General features: G+C 38.9%; 1 protein-coding gene across 4 annotated transcripts in view; it reads left to right on the forward strand.

The window, feature by feature from the left end:
• The window catches only part of LOC137970496 (leucine carboxyl methyltransferase 1-like), an 11,089-nt gene extending 1,373 nt beyond the window's left edge, over positions 1–9,716 (forward strand). The window contains exons 1-11 of one of the 4 annotated variants that reach the window (XM_068817017.1): positions 1–789; positions 875–996; positions 1,214–1,290; positions 1,379–1,431; positions 1,897–1,999; positions 2,866–2,986; positions 3,103–3,150; positions 4,013–4,066; positions 4,219–4,310; positions 5,972–6,069; positions 7,305–9,716. The exon at positions 1–789 is cut by the window's left edge and continues 607 nt beyond it. In XM_068817017.1, the coding sequence (XP_068673118.1) occupies positions 717–789; positions 875–996; positions 1,214–1,290; positions 1,379–1,431; positions 1,897–1,999; positions 2,866–2,986; positions 3,103–3,150; positions 4,013–4,066; positions 4,219–4,310; positions 5,972–6,069; positions 7,305–7,327 (864 nt within the window). In that variant the 5' untranslated portion in view covers positions 1–716 and the 3' untranslated portion in view covers positions 7,328–9,716. The remainder of the gene's footprint in view (positions 790–874; positions 997–1,213; positions 1,291–1,378; positions 1,432–1,896; positions 2,000–2,865; positions 2,987–3,102; positions 3,151–4,012; positions 4,067–4,218; positions 4,311–5,971; positions 6,070–7,304) is intronic. The other 3 variants (XR_011116819.1, XM_068817016.1, XM_068817018.1) reach the window with 3 other exon arrangements.
• Positions 9,717–15,000: the final 5,284 nt, after the last annotated feature.

Here is a 15,000-nt window from a genome sequence, read left to right on the forward strand (position 1 = left end):
TGCACCAAATTGACGCAAGAAACTCACCTAAGCAAGCAAAAAATGAAATTACACACAAAAAAAATTATTCTTTCAGCTTGTGCCTCTATCTATCGTGAAATTTGTCTGTCTCGTCGTGAGACGGTGAGATTGAACTGAAAACCATGAGTCTCACAACAAAATCCTGAGACTTGAGAGGTCTGTGGAGTGGGGAGTGGCTGGGGGGGATTCTTGTTTAGTACCATGTGTGGCATGAATTTTTATAGTAATTTTTTCCCCTTTTTGGAATTATTTCATCAGTGAAAAAGGACTAATTATTGTGACACACTTAGGTGTACAGCAGAGGCTTCTATCACATCGTCACCTCTGTCGCTATTAATGTGTCCAACATGACTCCATTTTGGTGAAAAGGCAGTGAAAGACGACTTATTGTGACACACTTAGGTGTACAGCACAGGCTTTTCTCAGATCGTCACCTCTGTCACTATTAATGTGTCCAACATGACAGTCTCCATTTTGGTGAAAAGGCAGGAACTTTGTTTCTCAAATCCATATGCCACATGATGTCATTTGTTTTGTCATTGAAGTTCAGCCTCTAATGCCACTTGTGTATTATATTATATTGGATATGCTTTCTTTAATAGCATCAAAAAATCTGCCCCAAATGGTCAGCTGTGGCTGGAGCTCTTCAATAATAATTTTTGATTGTCTTCCAAGAATAAGCTGTTTGAACATTGATGATTATGGAGGGTTGGGGAAAGTCTCATGCGACAACCAGGTTATCAGTTTATCGGCCTATCAAACACAAATGTAATTTTTTTTTAAAATTTTATTTTGATTTATCTTTATTCAATATAATAGCAATAATATTATTAATTATCAACTATCTATTCAGGTTACTACGCTCGTGTCAAAGGCATGCGAATCCTTCTGGATCAGTTTTTATCACAGACAGAATGCAATTGCCAGGTTGTGAACCTTGGGGCAGGTTTTGATTCCCTCTTTTGGCTTTTAAAGGTGAGAAAGTTCAGATATTTTGTGGGTATCAATTGGCCCTTTGGTGGTGAGGGATTTGTCAGACAGGTTGTCAATTCTCATTGTTGCGTCACTGACACTGGTAATGAAATTGTAGAAGGGGGTTGTAATGATAACATTTTTCATTCTGTTGTTCATAGTAAAGTAGTTGCTAGTCAAGTACCGTAAAGTTCTTAATTTTTTCTTCTGCCAAGTAAAGGAGAAAGGCCTAACACCAAAGCTGTGTATTGAAGTAGACTTTGGAACTGTGACGAGCAGAAAGTGCTACAGCATAAGGTAACATTCAGCAAAAGGACAAAACAAGAAAATGCTCAGTGATAAAAATTAATAAATACTCTCCTAACATATTGATTTGGCTGTTCAGGACAAGGCGGAAACTCCAAGAAGTCTTTAGCGAAGAGGATGGATTAAATATTGGTTAGTTCCTCTCTTTGTGTGGCTTTTAGACTACAGATACGCTCACTTTGGGTTCATTCTTTAAAAAAGAATTCGTCTTCAATCATACTGTATCTCCAGTTACATATCTGTAGCATAATAACCACAAGGTTCCCTATGTACTGAAATCAAGTTCCTGCAAACATTTGCAGACATTTTCTAATATCCAAATGGACAGCCTGTTTGCAGGGAGATGTATATTATGTATCTATATATATGCAGATTTGCACTTCCTCACACCAGCGTTGGCTTTGACAATTCGTGTGAAAATCTGGTTTGGAGTTCATGTTTTTGGCCTGGGACCACTCTTATGCATATTGTGTTGTTTTATACTCCCTTTTAACCAGAGTTCTATGGTACATAATTTCCCTTAAAACTGCAGCCTGATCTCACATTCTCTTTTTTGTCACTCTGTCAAAGTTAATACAGTACTTTTGCTGTTTTCAGATGGCAATGAGGTTCATTCTAGATACTACCATCTATTAGCATGTGATTTAAGAGATATCAGTGTTCTTGAAAGCAAATTAAACAAAGTTGGAGTTGACAAAAGGTAACAGCTCCAGTCCAACTTTGTAAGCAATGATTTTGTCGTTAGTGTCACATGCATACATAAAAGTATATTCATGAGGGTATATTATTGGCAGAGCTTACCGGAAGCTCTTTTGTTAATTATTAAGGTGCTTAGAAAGAAAGTAAATGTGGAAAAAAATACTAATGTCTGGTCAGAAGTTAATTTGCATCAGAAAAAAAAACCAACAATGCCACACTCCTGTGTCAAATGAGGCTTGCTCGTTGGGCAACCTGCAATAAGAAAGTGCTAGCCCAAAATGTTGTTTCACTAGCCCCGGGCTATTGTCCATACAGCCTTCTTGTCGCACCCTGACTGAGTGTATTGAAACCGGGCCAGGCCGCCCCAGTTGTTCAAAAGCCGGTTAACACTAATCCCAGATTAAAAATTAACCAAAGAGTTTATTTCTCTACTCCCAAATGCTGTTCAACGCTGATATTCGGCAAAACGTTACATTAGAAGAAGTCAATCTTGAAAAACAAAAATAAGCAAAAGAAATTTTCACCAAAAAGTTGAAAACATGAAACAAATATTAACGCTAATCCTGGATTAAGTTAATCGGCTTTCGAACAACCGGGGCCCAGGGCATTTGATTCCTATCCACTACCATAACTCTACTGGCCCATGCTGCTTCCCTCAAGTTCTTAACCTCTTTAGGTGTGGACTTAATCTTTTATTTTACTAGACTAAGTAAAGTTCAAGTTGTTCCCTTATTGCATAATGTTGCATGCCAAAGGTGATCATTTGGACTGAGAACAATGGACAATAATAATTATTACTATGGTTTTAACAAAAGCCATTATTAATGAATTAATAATAATATTTTTGCCATTTTCATTGCCTTTCAGTCTTCCAACAGTGTTTATTACTGAGTGTGTCTTAGTTTACTTGAAGCCTGAAATTTCGGCAGCTATTATTAGCTGGGCTGGAGAAAATTTTAAAACAGCTCTTTTCATTAACTATGAACAAGTAAGGAGTTTGATCAATAAGTTCTTTCTGTTATCATTCTAGATTCTATGTAATTAGCTGCTTATTGGTAATGTTATTATACCTGGAAAATTATTAAATTCAATTTATTTTCACAGGTGAATTTGCAGGACAGGTTTGGCCAAGTAATGATACAGAATCTCAGGGTAGGTTTTGAGACTCTCTGCTCCTCATGGTCACAGCTTATCTTTACCTCAGTAGCATTGACTGGCCTAGAGTTACCCCTAGAGAGTTAAGGACAGTGCCTACTATAATAATGTTTACGCATATGTTCTGCGCATCTGGAGATACTCGGGTTTCCTATCAGTGATGCTTACTAATTCAGGGATATTTTTGCACTGTTTAAAACAATTCAGAGAAAGTAGATCTTAGTAAGTACTCTTGCTATCCAAAAAGAAAATTGGGGGTAACTGTGCATTTTTGAGAGATAATTAAGCTTCGTTATTTGAGAAAGAACGCCATACAATGCTTTGTATTTTAAAGCTTGTTACATATATTATTCACGAATTATGCATGGTTACCCCCAATTTTCTTTTTGAATTTCAACAACACTTGTTAAGATCTACATTTCCTGCATAATCATAAACCAGGGCAAAAATACCTTGGTTTGAATTACAAGGCATCATCCTTAACAAGGCCAACATAAAGAAATTGAATTGAATTTGAAGGGGGAGTGGATTTACGATTATCAAAACTAATGAGAGTTTAAACCTGATGTACATGTTTTTTGCCATTTATTCATGAAACACAACCTGGATCGCAAAACAAACAAGCTGCAGGGAGTGCTAGCCCCTGATTTCATCCAGTCCTGCATATATAAAGTATGCAAATTTGGTCATGAACAGTACATGAGACCAACGCTTGGTAAACTCTTTGGAAATTTTGTTAAAGTAAAGTGTCCATCAAAGTTAAGTGTTTCATAGTATACATAGTTTAATCGCTAAAATTATTATTATTATTATTATCATTGCAAGCACTAGTTTTAACATCCCAATCTTCAAATTGTAGGGTAGAAACTGTGAACTTCTTGGAGCAATGGCTTGCCCAGATATTGAATCACATGTGAGTAACTTGGAATCAAGGGACCCATCCCCTTGCTGAGATTATTGAAATCATTATGAACTGATCTTGCTTCACCATGATACAAGATGTTAGAAGCTTTTTTAGGACTCTGATGATTAGAACTTTCTCTCCATTTGAAATCCCTTCAACAGAAGCAAAGATTCCTGTCTAACAACTGGGAGAAAGCAGAAGCTCTGGACATGATGAATGTTTATAACTGCTTGCCTTTCGAAGACCGAACAAGGTTTTGTATTTCCACCTTTGATGAAATATAACTTCCGCAAAGATGATGTGCTCTCATTATCATTATCATTATCATTATAATCGCATTATCGAGGGGGACATTGGGGTCTGCAGAAAATGGAAATTGTAGTCCGACAAGTTCGGAGTTGCGATGTGATCAAACCCTTTGGAGAGCGGTTCTTGTATGTTTTGGTTGAACACAGTATTTGGTGTACAAAATTAATTACATCATGGAATTATCAGACTTCCAGTTGCTCCAGAGGAAAAGAAATTGAAACTCTGCAACCTTCCTCCTGGGTGAGAGATCACACTTAACAAGCACGATTCATTTTAACAATCATTTGCTGTACTGACAGAGGTAATCCGCGTGCGCAGAGCAACATGGAGAAGAAAATGTATAACATTAATTTCAGTTTCGGTATTTAACTGTTTCTAAATGCAGTATTTCGGTATTTGCCAATTTTTGATGCGGAAATGCGGTATTGGGCAACCCTCAATGTCCCCCTCTTTATCAGAGCTCTAGTTGTCCAATACAGCTGCATAATGATATTCATGTTGGTTTGTGTACTTGTCACAAAGTCACCCCCTGAACATGACCTTAACCCACTGACCTCTGGGAACGAGACTTGACAGATTTTGCACTGTACTCTGTCTCTAACGCCAGACGATTTTACTCATCAAGTGGGGACGTCATCCTAAGGGCATTTGAGGTGTCTATGTTGCAAGTCATTTTGTTCCTTAGGTTAACTTGGAACCAAACTAGGTTATTTTGTTACAACCTAGATCAAGTTGTTTCAACCTCGGTCAGTTTTGAACAGGTACAAAACACAGGTCTAAGGTCATTGTTTGACAAAATGAATACAGATAGTACTGATAGTATCCTTTTAAAGCGTTCATTAAATATAACCTTAAGCCTATTTGGACCGAAACAAAAGTTTTTGGACTAATGTTAGCATTGTAAATGGTTAGGGTTGTTTCTGTATTGGTAAAACAATGACCTGTGACCTGTGTTTTGTACCTGGCCTAAACTGACCTAGGTTGAAACAAGTCAACCTAGGTTAAAACAAAATGATCTTAGGTTAGTTTGGTTGCAATTTAACCTAAGGAACAAAATGACCTGCAACATCTGCATCTACACATTCCAGCACTCGTCAAAGTCCCTTTTTGGCTTTTGGCTGTTTCTGCCCAGTTTTCCTCATGTACACCATAGGCTTTTTTAGAGACATCACTGCCAAGCTGGCCACTTCTTGAGTCAGATCAGGAAAGCCACAACACTGGTGACTCCATCCCCTACTCTTCTCAAATAAGTGTGGGTTAACAAGGACCCTAATCAAGAAGTACTAAGGCTTAGGAGACATTAATTTTTTTGTGAAACACAGTCAAATTCATGCATGCAAAGTACCATGAATCTTAGACATGGCATCATCATCATCATCGTCGTCATCATAAAAGTCCTTGTCATTGTCATCATTATCAAAAGAAAGTACGGTATCAAGTTTGGAACTTGCCTGGTTTTCCTGTTACTAATTATGTGGAATTTGAATGAAGTAAGATTGAAGTTTACTCTTCATAGCCTGAGTTTCCATGCAAAACAGTCAATGCCTGGTAATGAATTTTATTATTTAATCAATAATGTCAAAAGGTGCTTTGTTTTTCAACTAGAATAGAGCGAATAGAATTCCTTGATGAAGTGGATCTTTTGCATCAGCTTCTTTCACATTATTGCATTGCATGGGCTGTGAATGATGCTAGACATCTTGGTAAGGAGGAAATTGAAATTTATTTATTCAATTTTACATTACCGTCACTTGCAACTACCTGTCGACACAAGTGACAAAACATGTTCTGCCAGCCAATCAAATTTCAACGTTTTGACATTCAAACTTCAAAGTTTACCTGCCCACTTGGGAACGTTTTGGCGCCAGTTGTGCAAATGATCGTAGCTGATTTATTTGCCGTTTGGCAAGACATGGTGTTTACGACAGAAAAGCAAGGTAGGAATTTCAAGCAAGGTGTTCAAAACTGCAAAAGACAAAATGCTCGTACGCGTTGCTGACTTTGCTTCCGGTGAAGTGTGTGCGGAGTGGCGCCAAAATGTTCCAAAGTGGGCGGGTAACTTTTGAAGTTTGATTGTCAAAACTTTGAATTTTGACTGGCCAGCAGAACATGTTTTTGTCAAGTGTGTGGACCGTGTAGTTGCAAGCAACGGTACAAAAATGAAACCAATTGAGTTACTTATAAATGCCTATTCACATATGCTGGTATTTCAATAAAAGCTGGTTACCGGTGGTCCACTGCCATAGGATCCCTTACCGCTGTCTGTTTATGTATCCCACTAGCAGGATCAGGTGTAAGGGTTCATGTTACAGTCACAGCCATCTACTAATCCACCATTGCCAGTTGCTTACAAAATTATGTATGTTGTTGCTTATATAATTTAATGATTATCTTTGGCCAAATAATTCTCAGTGCACTTACAGCAGAACAAAGCGCTTTCAAAACGAAATTTAGCAAATTCTAAATGTGCAAAACACACATTCAAGTACTTTTATTAAAGTATAAACAATACCTTTTTGGTGAAGAGTTAATTTTTTTTAGCAAATATAATTTTATAAGCTTTGAAATGATGTATTGCTTTAGACATAACTTCAAGTAAGGAAATGAGTTAAGTTATTGAAACCCCTTCATCAGGCATAGACAATCATAATGCAAATGAAATACATGCAGCCGGCAATAAGCTGAGGAAAAAAAATTGCAAGCAAGGCATAATAGTCATTAGATTTGGTTGACTAGCAATCGCAAGCACAGGTATGGAAAAACTAGTAATGAGCCAAATTATTTCCAATATTCATTGCTGAAAACTATTATTTTTATTGAAAAGTGAACCCCTTAAAACCTTGTGTATCATTTGCAAGGTGAAAATCCCTTCTTATACTTGTGTTGGGTATCTGTGTTTAAGCTGAATAATTTATTGAATTGTTTTCTTTGTTGTCAGGTTTGTCAGGTATCGAGTTTTGAACAATTATGGCAAGAAAGTCAATGACAGGCTTTTTAAGGAGATATCTGGCTTGCTGATATGGTTCATTATGCTTCGTTCATTTTTCCAAGCAAGCACTTGACTAAGATTATCAAGAACAGCCAATTCCTCCCTAATTTGCAATGCATCCCATGAACTCTAAAGGAAGGAGACAACCATTATTCAGTGCTGTGTTTTCAAGGGAATTGCTGACACTAAACTATTTGTCCAATAGACAATCCTGTCCATAGGATTCTGCTGTATTTGAGAAACTGAGTAGAGTACCGATATTTTGTGAAGCTTTGTTGTTTATGTATCACCTGATTATTGTGGCTGGTCGCAACCCATTTTCTCTTGATTTTTCTTTATTTACTCAATAATATTGAAACATCATGGTTTTCAGAGATTAAAACAAATCACCTACCGATTTTCCTTTTGTGTCCTTTAGCCTTTTAAAAAAAATAGGAATTTTCACTTTCAGTGGGGTAGAAAACCGCTCTAGTATTAAAGGAGACTGGAGATAGCAGAACTGTGATGTCAAAACAAGAACGCAGGAATTTTTAGGGACAAACTTTTCGTTCTTTTGTCGCATTTCATTATTGCTACCAATTACAATGCATGTAAGAAGCAGTTCTGCAGCAACTTCTGCATCTAAAAAAAGGAAAATTTAGGCCCTGGAAATATTGCATTCTTGTTTTGATGTCACAGTTCTGCTATCCCCAGTCTCCTTCCTAGCACGGTTTTGTACCCCACAGGACGTGAAAATTCCAATTTTTAAAAAGCCTGAAGGACAGGGAAGGAAAATTGGTATGGAATATTATTTTCAATTATTGCTTTTATCTCAGAAAGCCATGATGTTTTGATTGAGTAAATAAAGGAAAATCTGTGGTATACACTTTAACAGATTTTACTGTCTGACACCAGATGATTTTACCCATCAGTGGGGAGTAATTAAGGATGGGGGGTTAGTGGGGGGTAATTCAGTCAATGGGTCAAAGTATTATTTTGTAGTTATTCTGTTTATTTGAGTTTGACAACGTATGCTGTGAGGTTGACACAACAAAGCGAAGTTCCAATTATTATTGATAGTGAGCTTATTACAAGGCCACCACTGGCAGCAACCAGTTACCAGCATTTTAGACCCGCTGCCATAAAAGTCAAACCATTTTGTAGATGTTATAACAAACGCAGCACTTCCTACTCAGTTATTTTAAGATCTTCAATGTTGGTCCATCCGGGGTTTAACCCCATGACCTCCCGCATACTAGTTCGATTCTCAACAAACTGAACCTCACAAATGCTCTTGGTTTCCAAAAAGAAAATTGGAGATAACCGTGCATTTTTCAGAGATAATTAAGCTTCTTGTTGATCAATTATCTTTGAAAAATACGTGGTTACCCCTAATTTCTTTTTGGATTTCAAATTACTGCATATTCATTCCCGGCTTAAAAATACCCTTAAATATAAAGTGGGCACCGCGGTGGCCTCAAGGCTAGTGGGCTGGACCCTGGAGCGAGTAGTCTGGCTTAGCGTTCATGTTAGGCCCATAAGACGTCCCACACATAACAACTTTGAGGATTATACCACACCAAGAGTCCTTTTAGACCATCCGTCTGCCATGTTTGCCTACGAGAACGCCCTTTACCCTCATCTACCGTAAGCTGGCCACTTTGTCACTTGTTTACCCACATGTACCTTAAGTTGGCCATATTATACCTCGTTACTCTTCATCTATCCCAGGTTAACCTCGTTCTACCACACCCCCACCTACTCTAAGTTAACCACGTTTACCCTCATTTAGCATAACTTGGCCGCTTTATACCTCGTTGATCTTCATCTACTCCCCCTTCCCCCCCACCCCCCCAAGTTAACCTCGTTTTACCACGTTAACGTTCATACACTAGAAGTTAACCACGTTTACCCTCATGTACCCTTTTTATTAATTAAAAAAAAAAGCCGCTGTACAAAATGCGGCCCTGGATTCTCTTTTAAAACCAGTAAACTCATAGGTACGGATAAAATCAGGTAGTGCATTCCGCAACTTAGCTCATACGTAAGAAAAAGAACTAAGGCCATAATTGGTTGATCTAGATTTATTGAGAGACAGAATGTAATTTCCGCGAAGATCATGCATAAGAAGAGGACGGGAAAGAAAACTTTAGTTTTTCAAAAAAAAAACATACCTTTATATACTAATATGAGGAAATTTTGAATTATACCGTTTCTTTGACAATAAATTACGAAAGGTCAGTTTTGCTGCAGTAGCGAGTATAACAGCGAAAGAAAGCACTACTTTGTCGCGAATTTTCTATAATAAAGACTTGTTCAGAAATCAAAAGTCTACGTTAACAGCACACACCAGGGCTACTCCTCTGTATTTGGCTGGAAATTTTCTTCTCACTACTTTTTCCTCTTGCCGCTCTTTAGCCATGCATTTGACGAGGGTCAGTCTCCGCGTGAATTCTCAAACAGTTGCCTCCTTCGTGCCCAAAAAGAATGCTGGGTAATTCTGCCATTCCATGACAAGGGAAGACCCCCGATCTTTGTTTGTACAAGTGTCGGGCCACCCAGTCCTACCAGAAAAATACAGCATCCATTGAAGTTTTTAGCTTTCAAAACTTGCCCAAATTTTATCGGTAGGTCCTGGAATTCATCTACAGAAAGGCCATGTTCACAACAAAGCATTTTAGGCGTTTTAGTCTGCATGAAACCATCTCTCACCTCTGTCTCCAGAAGACCAGGTAGGCCTAGGTATAGCAGAGCCAGAATATTTACGTACTAAAGAGTATGGGTTGACGGAATGTTGGAACATGCGAGAAAAACGCAGTACCTCCAGACATGGCACTGGAACGTGGTACAAACGAGTCATCCCAGGATTTCGGCCCGTGCGATCGCTTTTGGACGCAGTTGGCCCTTCGCTGCTTTCTGATATCGACCTTCCGCCCGGTACGGCATTGAGGGAGAGATATGTCGGCCCCTAAACCATATGACCCAAATCCCACTCCTACCCACAGCTCCAGGTCGCCCTTGTCAATTTATCGTAAGTTTTCGATGGATTAAGTATTCAAGGGAAAAGTCATGTTATCTGTCATATGGTAAGCACTGGAGTCGCAGATTAAAAAGTGTGCGCACGCGCCCTGCTAAAGGTAACATACCGTCGGCAGGGCTGTCATTAAGGGCCGGGGGCCGGGGATTTCCGCCGACTACTATGAGCAAAACGCCCGGCTACTTTAAAATAGAACCATAAATAGCTTTGAGAAAGTCTACATTGAGAATGAAATATATATGAAAAAAATGAGTAAACTTGAAATTTCTGGAACACGCGAAACTTCTGCATTTCTGTAAATGTAAGTTTAAATTCATCCACAAAAAGTTTAAGGACCTTCGAGAGGCTTCCGTTGTGTGAAATGTCAGCGTCATTGTAGACGCGCTAAAACTCTCAGTTGTCAATTTCAATATGTCAAGAATTGAGGCAGAAGAAACTCGAGACCTTTTTTACGAGTGCAGCCTCAAGTTAATCGAGTCAAAGGAATGTAGACCCCAATATCTGCCCATTTACTTAAGTTCATTCAGACTCTTGTTTCTTCCTTTCCTATTTGTATCGGACAGAAATGCATTGCGCTGAGCGCTCAGGAAAAACAGAAGTGTCATTTTGCACTGCAGACGTATATTTCACTGTAATGCGTTCGCGTTCGCGGGCTAACAGTCAGAGCGGCGCGAAAAATTTCGGCACGGAATGTTCTGGAGATACCATAGGCAGCCCTTGACAACCGGTAGCTCCTCTATTAGTGTAATAAAAAATAAGGATAGTCTATAGTTCTGAATTTTTTTCCTTGCTCTTGTTCATGTGGTAAGCACACTAGTACAGAACGCATGCGCATTCGTAAATTACGTATTGAGAAAAAGAAAATTGCAAAAGCTCTGTTTGGGGACCCCCGTGCTACTTTCGATCCAAAGAGGGAGAGATTTATCGGTCCCTGTGCCATACGTGATCAACCCCTTGACTACGGTAGCGCCTCTATCAGTGTAATAAAAACTAGTCTATATTTCTGAATTTTTTCCTTGCTTTTGTTCATGTGGTAAGCACACCAGTACAGAACGCATGCGCATTCGTAAAATACGTATTAAGGAAAAAAAAAAGGGCAAAAACTCGGTTTGGGTTCCCCCGTGCTACTTTCGATCCAAAGAAGGAGAGATTAATCGGTCCCTGAGCCATACATTATTATTTTTTTTTTTCTCTCTCTAAAAAGGCCTAAAGTGAGCTTTTTATTTACAAGTAAAAAGAAATAGATACATTAATCAAACACTAGTTACAAGCAGAATCTTGATAAGCTCTTACATCGTAAATTCTAACGCATTGTTCTACAGTTTGACAAATGCATATCCAATGCACCAAACTCCAGGAAACAAATATTGCGTTCCTTTTGACACATAAACCTTAAACTGAAAACGGATAATTGACTTAACAATAGCTCCAAAAATTGAAAGTATCGGGGTTACTTCCTTGTTAACTCTGAAATTAACCGCAGCCTTATGAATTGAAAAACGAGCAATCGTTAAGGTCCAGTTAACTAGATTAACCACATTCTTTGATAGTTGAATAACATCTTCCGGAATCCAACCCAAGAGCTTAACCTTGGTGGTAAAACTTAAACTGCTTCCAGTGATCTTATCAACAAAGACATGCACCTGATTCCAAAAATGACAAACCACACAACCTCAACCAACTCATGCTCGATCGTTTCCATGATGCCACAGCGATGACAATTTTCCTTTCGTTGACCCTCATCTACTTCAACTTAACCTCGTTATACCACTTTAACCCTCGTCTACCCTAATTTGTCATAATTTTGGCGTGTGTTTTGAAAAAACTAGGAAGGTTAATCGTATTTATAGCTATTGTGGCAATTACTATGTGTAAACAGAATTAATTAATTAATAGAAACCACAGCAGCGCCTTTCTTACCCTTATTTGCGACGGTACACCATGGTGATCCGTTCATTGCTAAATGATTTCAGTATACTGTAATTAATTTACCGACAACGGATCGTCATTGTGTACCGTGGAAATTTTGAAGGAAAAAAAGGTTAATGGCTTGAAAATCTCGGTATTTTTAAGTTGTGTTCTAGTGCTTCTAGTAAAAAATGGGAATGAAACGAGGTATAAAGTGGCCAACTAAGATCAGACGAAGGTAAATGTGGTTAACTTAGAGTAGATGAGAGTTAACGTGGTAGAACGAGGTTAACTTTGGGTAGACGAATTTCAACGAGGTATAAAGTGGCCAACGTTAGGGTAGGTTATTTTAAAGGGGGCTAGCTTAGAGTATATAAGCGTTAACGTGGTAGAACGAGGCTAGGTTAGTGTAGACGACGGTTGCTCTGGCAGAAAGAAGGTAACTTAAGGTAGATGAGGGTAAACGTGGTTAACTTAGAGTATACAAAAAATTTGTTTTATCAACGGAGTTGATAATGTAAATTGGCCACCGTACAGAGATTCTAAAAGCTGACGTTTCGAGCGTTAGCCCTTCGTCAGAGCGAAGCGAGGAATTGTGGGTTACGTGTAGTTTTTATAGTAGAGTAGGAGCTACGCTATTGGTGGTAACATGGCAACGTGAAAAATAGGAATATATTAGTTAAATGAAAAGCGTTCGTTAATACCGTGAGGATTAAGGGTGCCAATTCCGGAATCCAACCCAGGAGCTTAACCTTGGTGGTAAAACTTAAACTGCTTCCAGTGATCTTATCAACAAAGACATGCACCTGATTCCAAAAATGACAAACCACACAACCTCAACCAACTCATGCTCGATCGTTTCCATGATGCCACAGCGATGACAATTTTCCTTTCGTTGACCCTCATCTACTTCAACTTAACCTCGTTATACCACTTTAACCCTCGTCTACCCTAATTTGTCATAATTTTGGCGTGTGTTTTGAAAAAACTAGGAAGGTTAATCGTATTTATAGCTATTGTGGCAATTACTATGTGTAAACAAGATTAATTAATTAATAGAAACCACAGCAGCGCCTTTCTTACCCTTATTTGCGACGGTACACCATGGTGATCCGTTCATTGCTAAATGATTTCAGTATACTGTAATTAATTTACCGACAACGGATCGTCATTGTGTACCGTGGAAATTTTGAAGGAAAAAAAGGTTAATGGCTTGAAAATCTCGGTATTTTTAAGTTGTGTTCTAGTGCTTCTAGTAAAAAATGGGAATGAAACGAGGTATAAAGTGGCCAACTAAGATCAGACGAAGGTAAATGTGGTTAACTTAGAGTAGATGAGAGTTAACGTGGTAGAACGAGGTTAACTTTGGGTAGACGAATTTCAACGAGGTATAAAGTGGCCAACGTTAGGGTAGGTTATTTTAAAGGGGGCTAGCTTAGAGTATATAAGCGTTAACGTGGTAGAACGAGGCTAGGTTAGTGTAGACGACGGTTGCTCTGGCAGAAAGAAGGTAACTTAAGGTAGATGAGGGTAAACGTGGTTAACTTAGAGTATACAAAAATTTTGTTTTATCAACGGAGTTGATAATGTAAATTGGCCAACGTACAGAGATTCTAAAAGCTGACGTTTCGAGCGTTAGCCCTTCGTCAGAGCGAAGCGAGGAATTGTGGGTTACGTGTAGTTTTTATAGTAGAGTAGGAGCTACGCTATTGGTGGTAACATGGCAACGTGAAAAATAGGAATATATTAGTTAAATGAAAAGCGTTCGTTAATACCGTGAGGATTAAGGGTGCCAATTTGGAAGATGAATTTTTGTTCCAAATTCTGGCTAAGATGCATGCACCGATTCCACGAACACCTTCGCGATGGTGAGAATGAATGACAAGGATACATCTAAGCCAGTCGCTCGTCATTTTAATCTCCCTAACCACTCCAAAAAACACATAGCTATCTGCGGCCTTTTCCTACATCTAGGTACGACGGAAAGCCGCAAGAATCTGGAACAAAAATTCATCTCCCAATCGGCACCCTTAATCCTCACGGTATTAACGAACGCTTTTCATGTTACTAATATATTCCTATTTTTTACGTTGCCATGTTACCACCAATAGCGTAGCTCCTACTCTACTATAAAAACCACACGTAACCCATAATTCCTCGATTCGCTCTGACGAAGGGCTAACGCTCGAAACGTCAGCTTTTAGAATCTCTGTACGGTGGCCAATTTCCATTATCAACTCCGTTGATAAAACCAAATTTTTGTATACTACTTTCCCACCGACGCAGCACCACAGTTTCTTTAAAAACTACCCCCTTCATTCTTAACTTAGAGTAGATGAGGGTTAATGTGGTAGAACGAGGTTAACTTGGGGTAGATGAAGGTCAGGGAGATGTGAAGCGGCCAACTTAGGGTAGATAGGGGTAAACGTGGTTAACTTAGGATAGATGAGGGTAGAACGAGTCTAAGTAAGCGTAGATGACGGTTGCTGTGGTAGGAGGGTAACTTAGGGCCTGTTTATATGGTCTTGGGTACCCGAGACAACCCCCCCCCCCCCCAAGTTACCCTTGGCGAGATATTTTTCCACTCATTTGTTTAAAAAATTCTCTCAACCGTTTACATGCATGAGGTGAGCGAGACAACTCGGGGAGGCGAGTTGTCTCGCCTCGGTAGGTAGGGTAACCCTGGCAGGTGAGACAACGTTTTCGCATGTAAACAGTTTG

This window comes from Montipora foliosa, chromosome 9 (assembly GCF_036669935.1).
Source record: "Montipora foliosa isolate CH-2021 chromosome 9, ASM3666993v2, whole genome shotgun sequence".
In the NCBI taxonomy this organism is placed as follows: Eukaryota; Metazoa; Cnidaria; class Anthozoa; order Scleractinia; family Acroporidae; genus Montipora; species Montipora foliosa.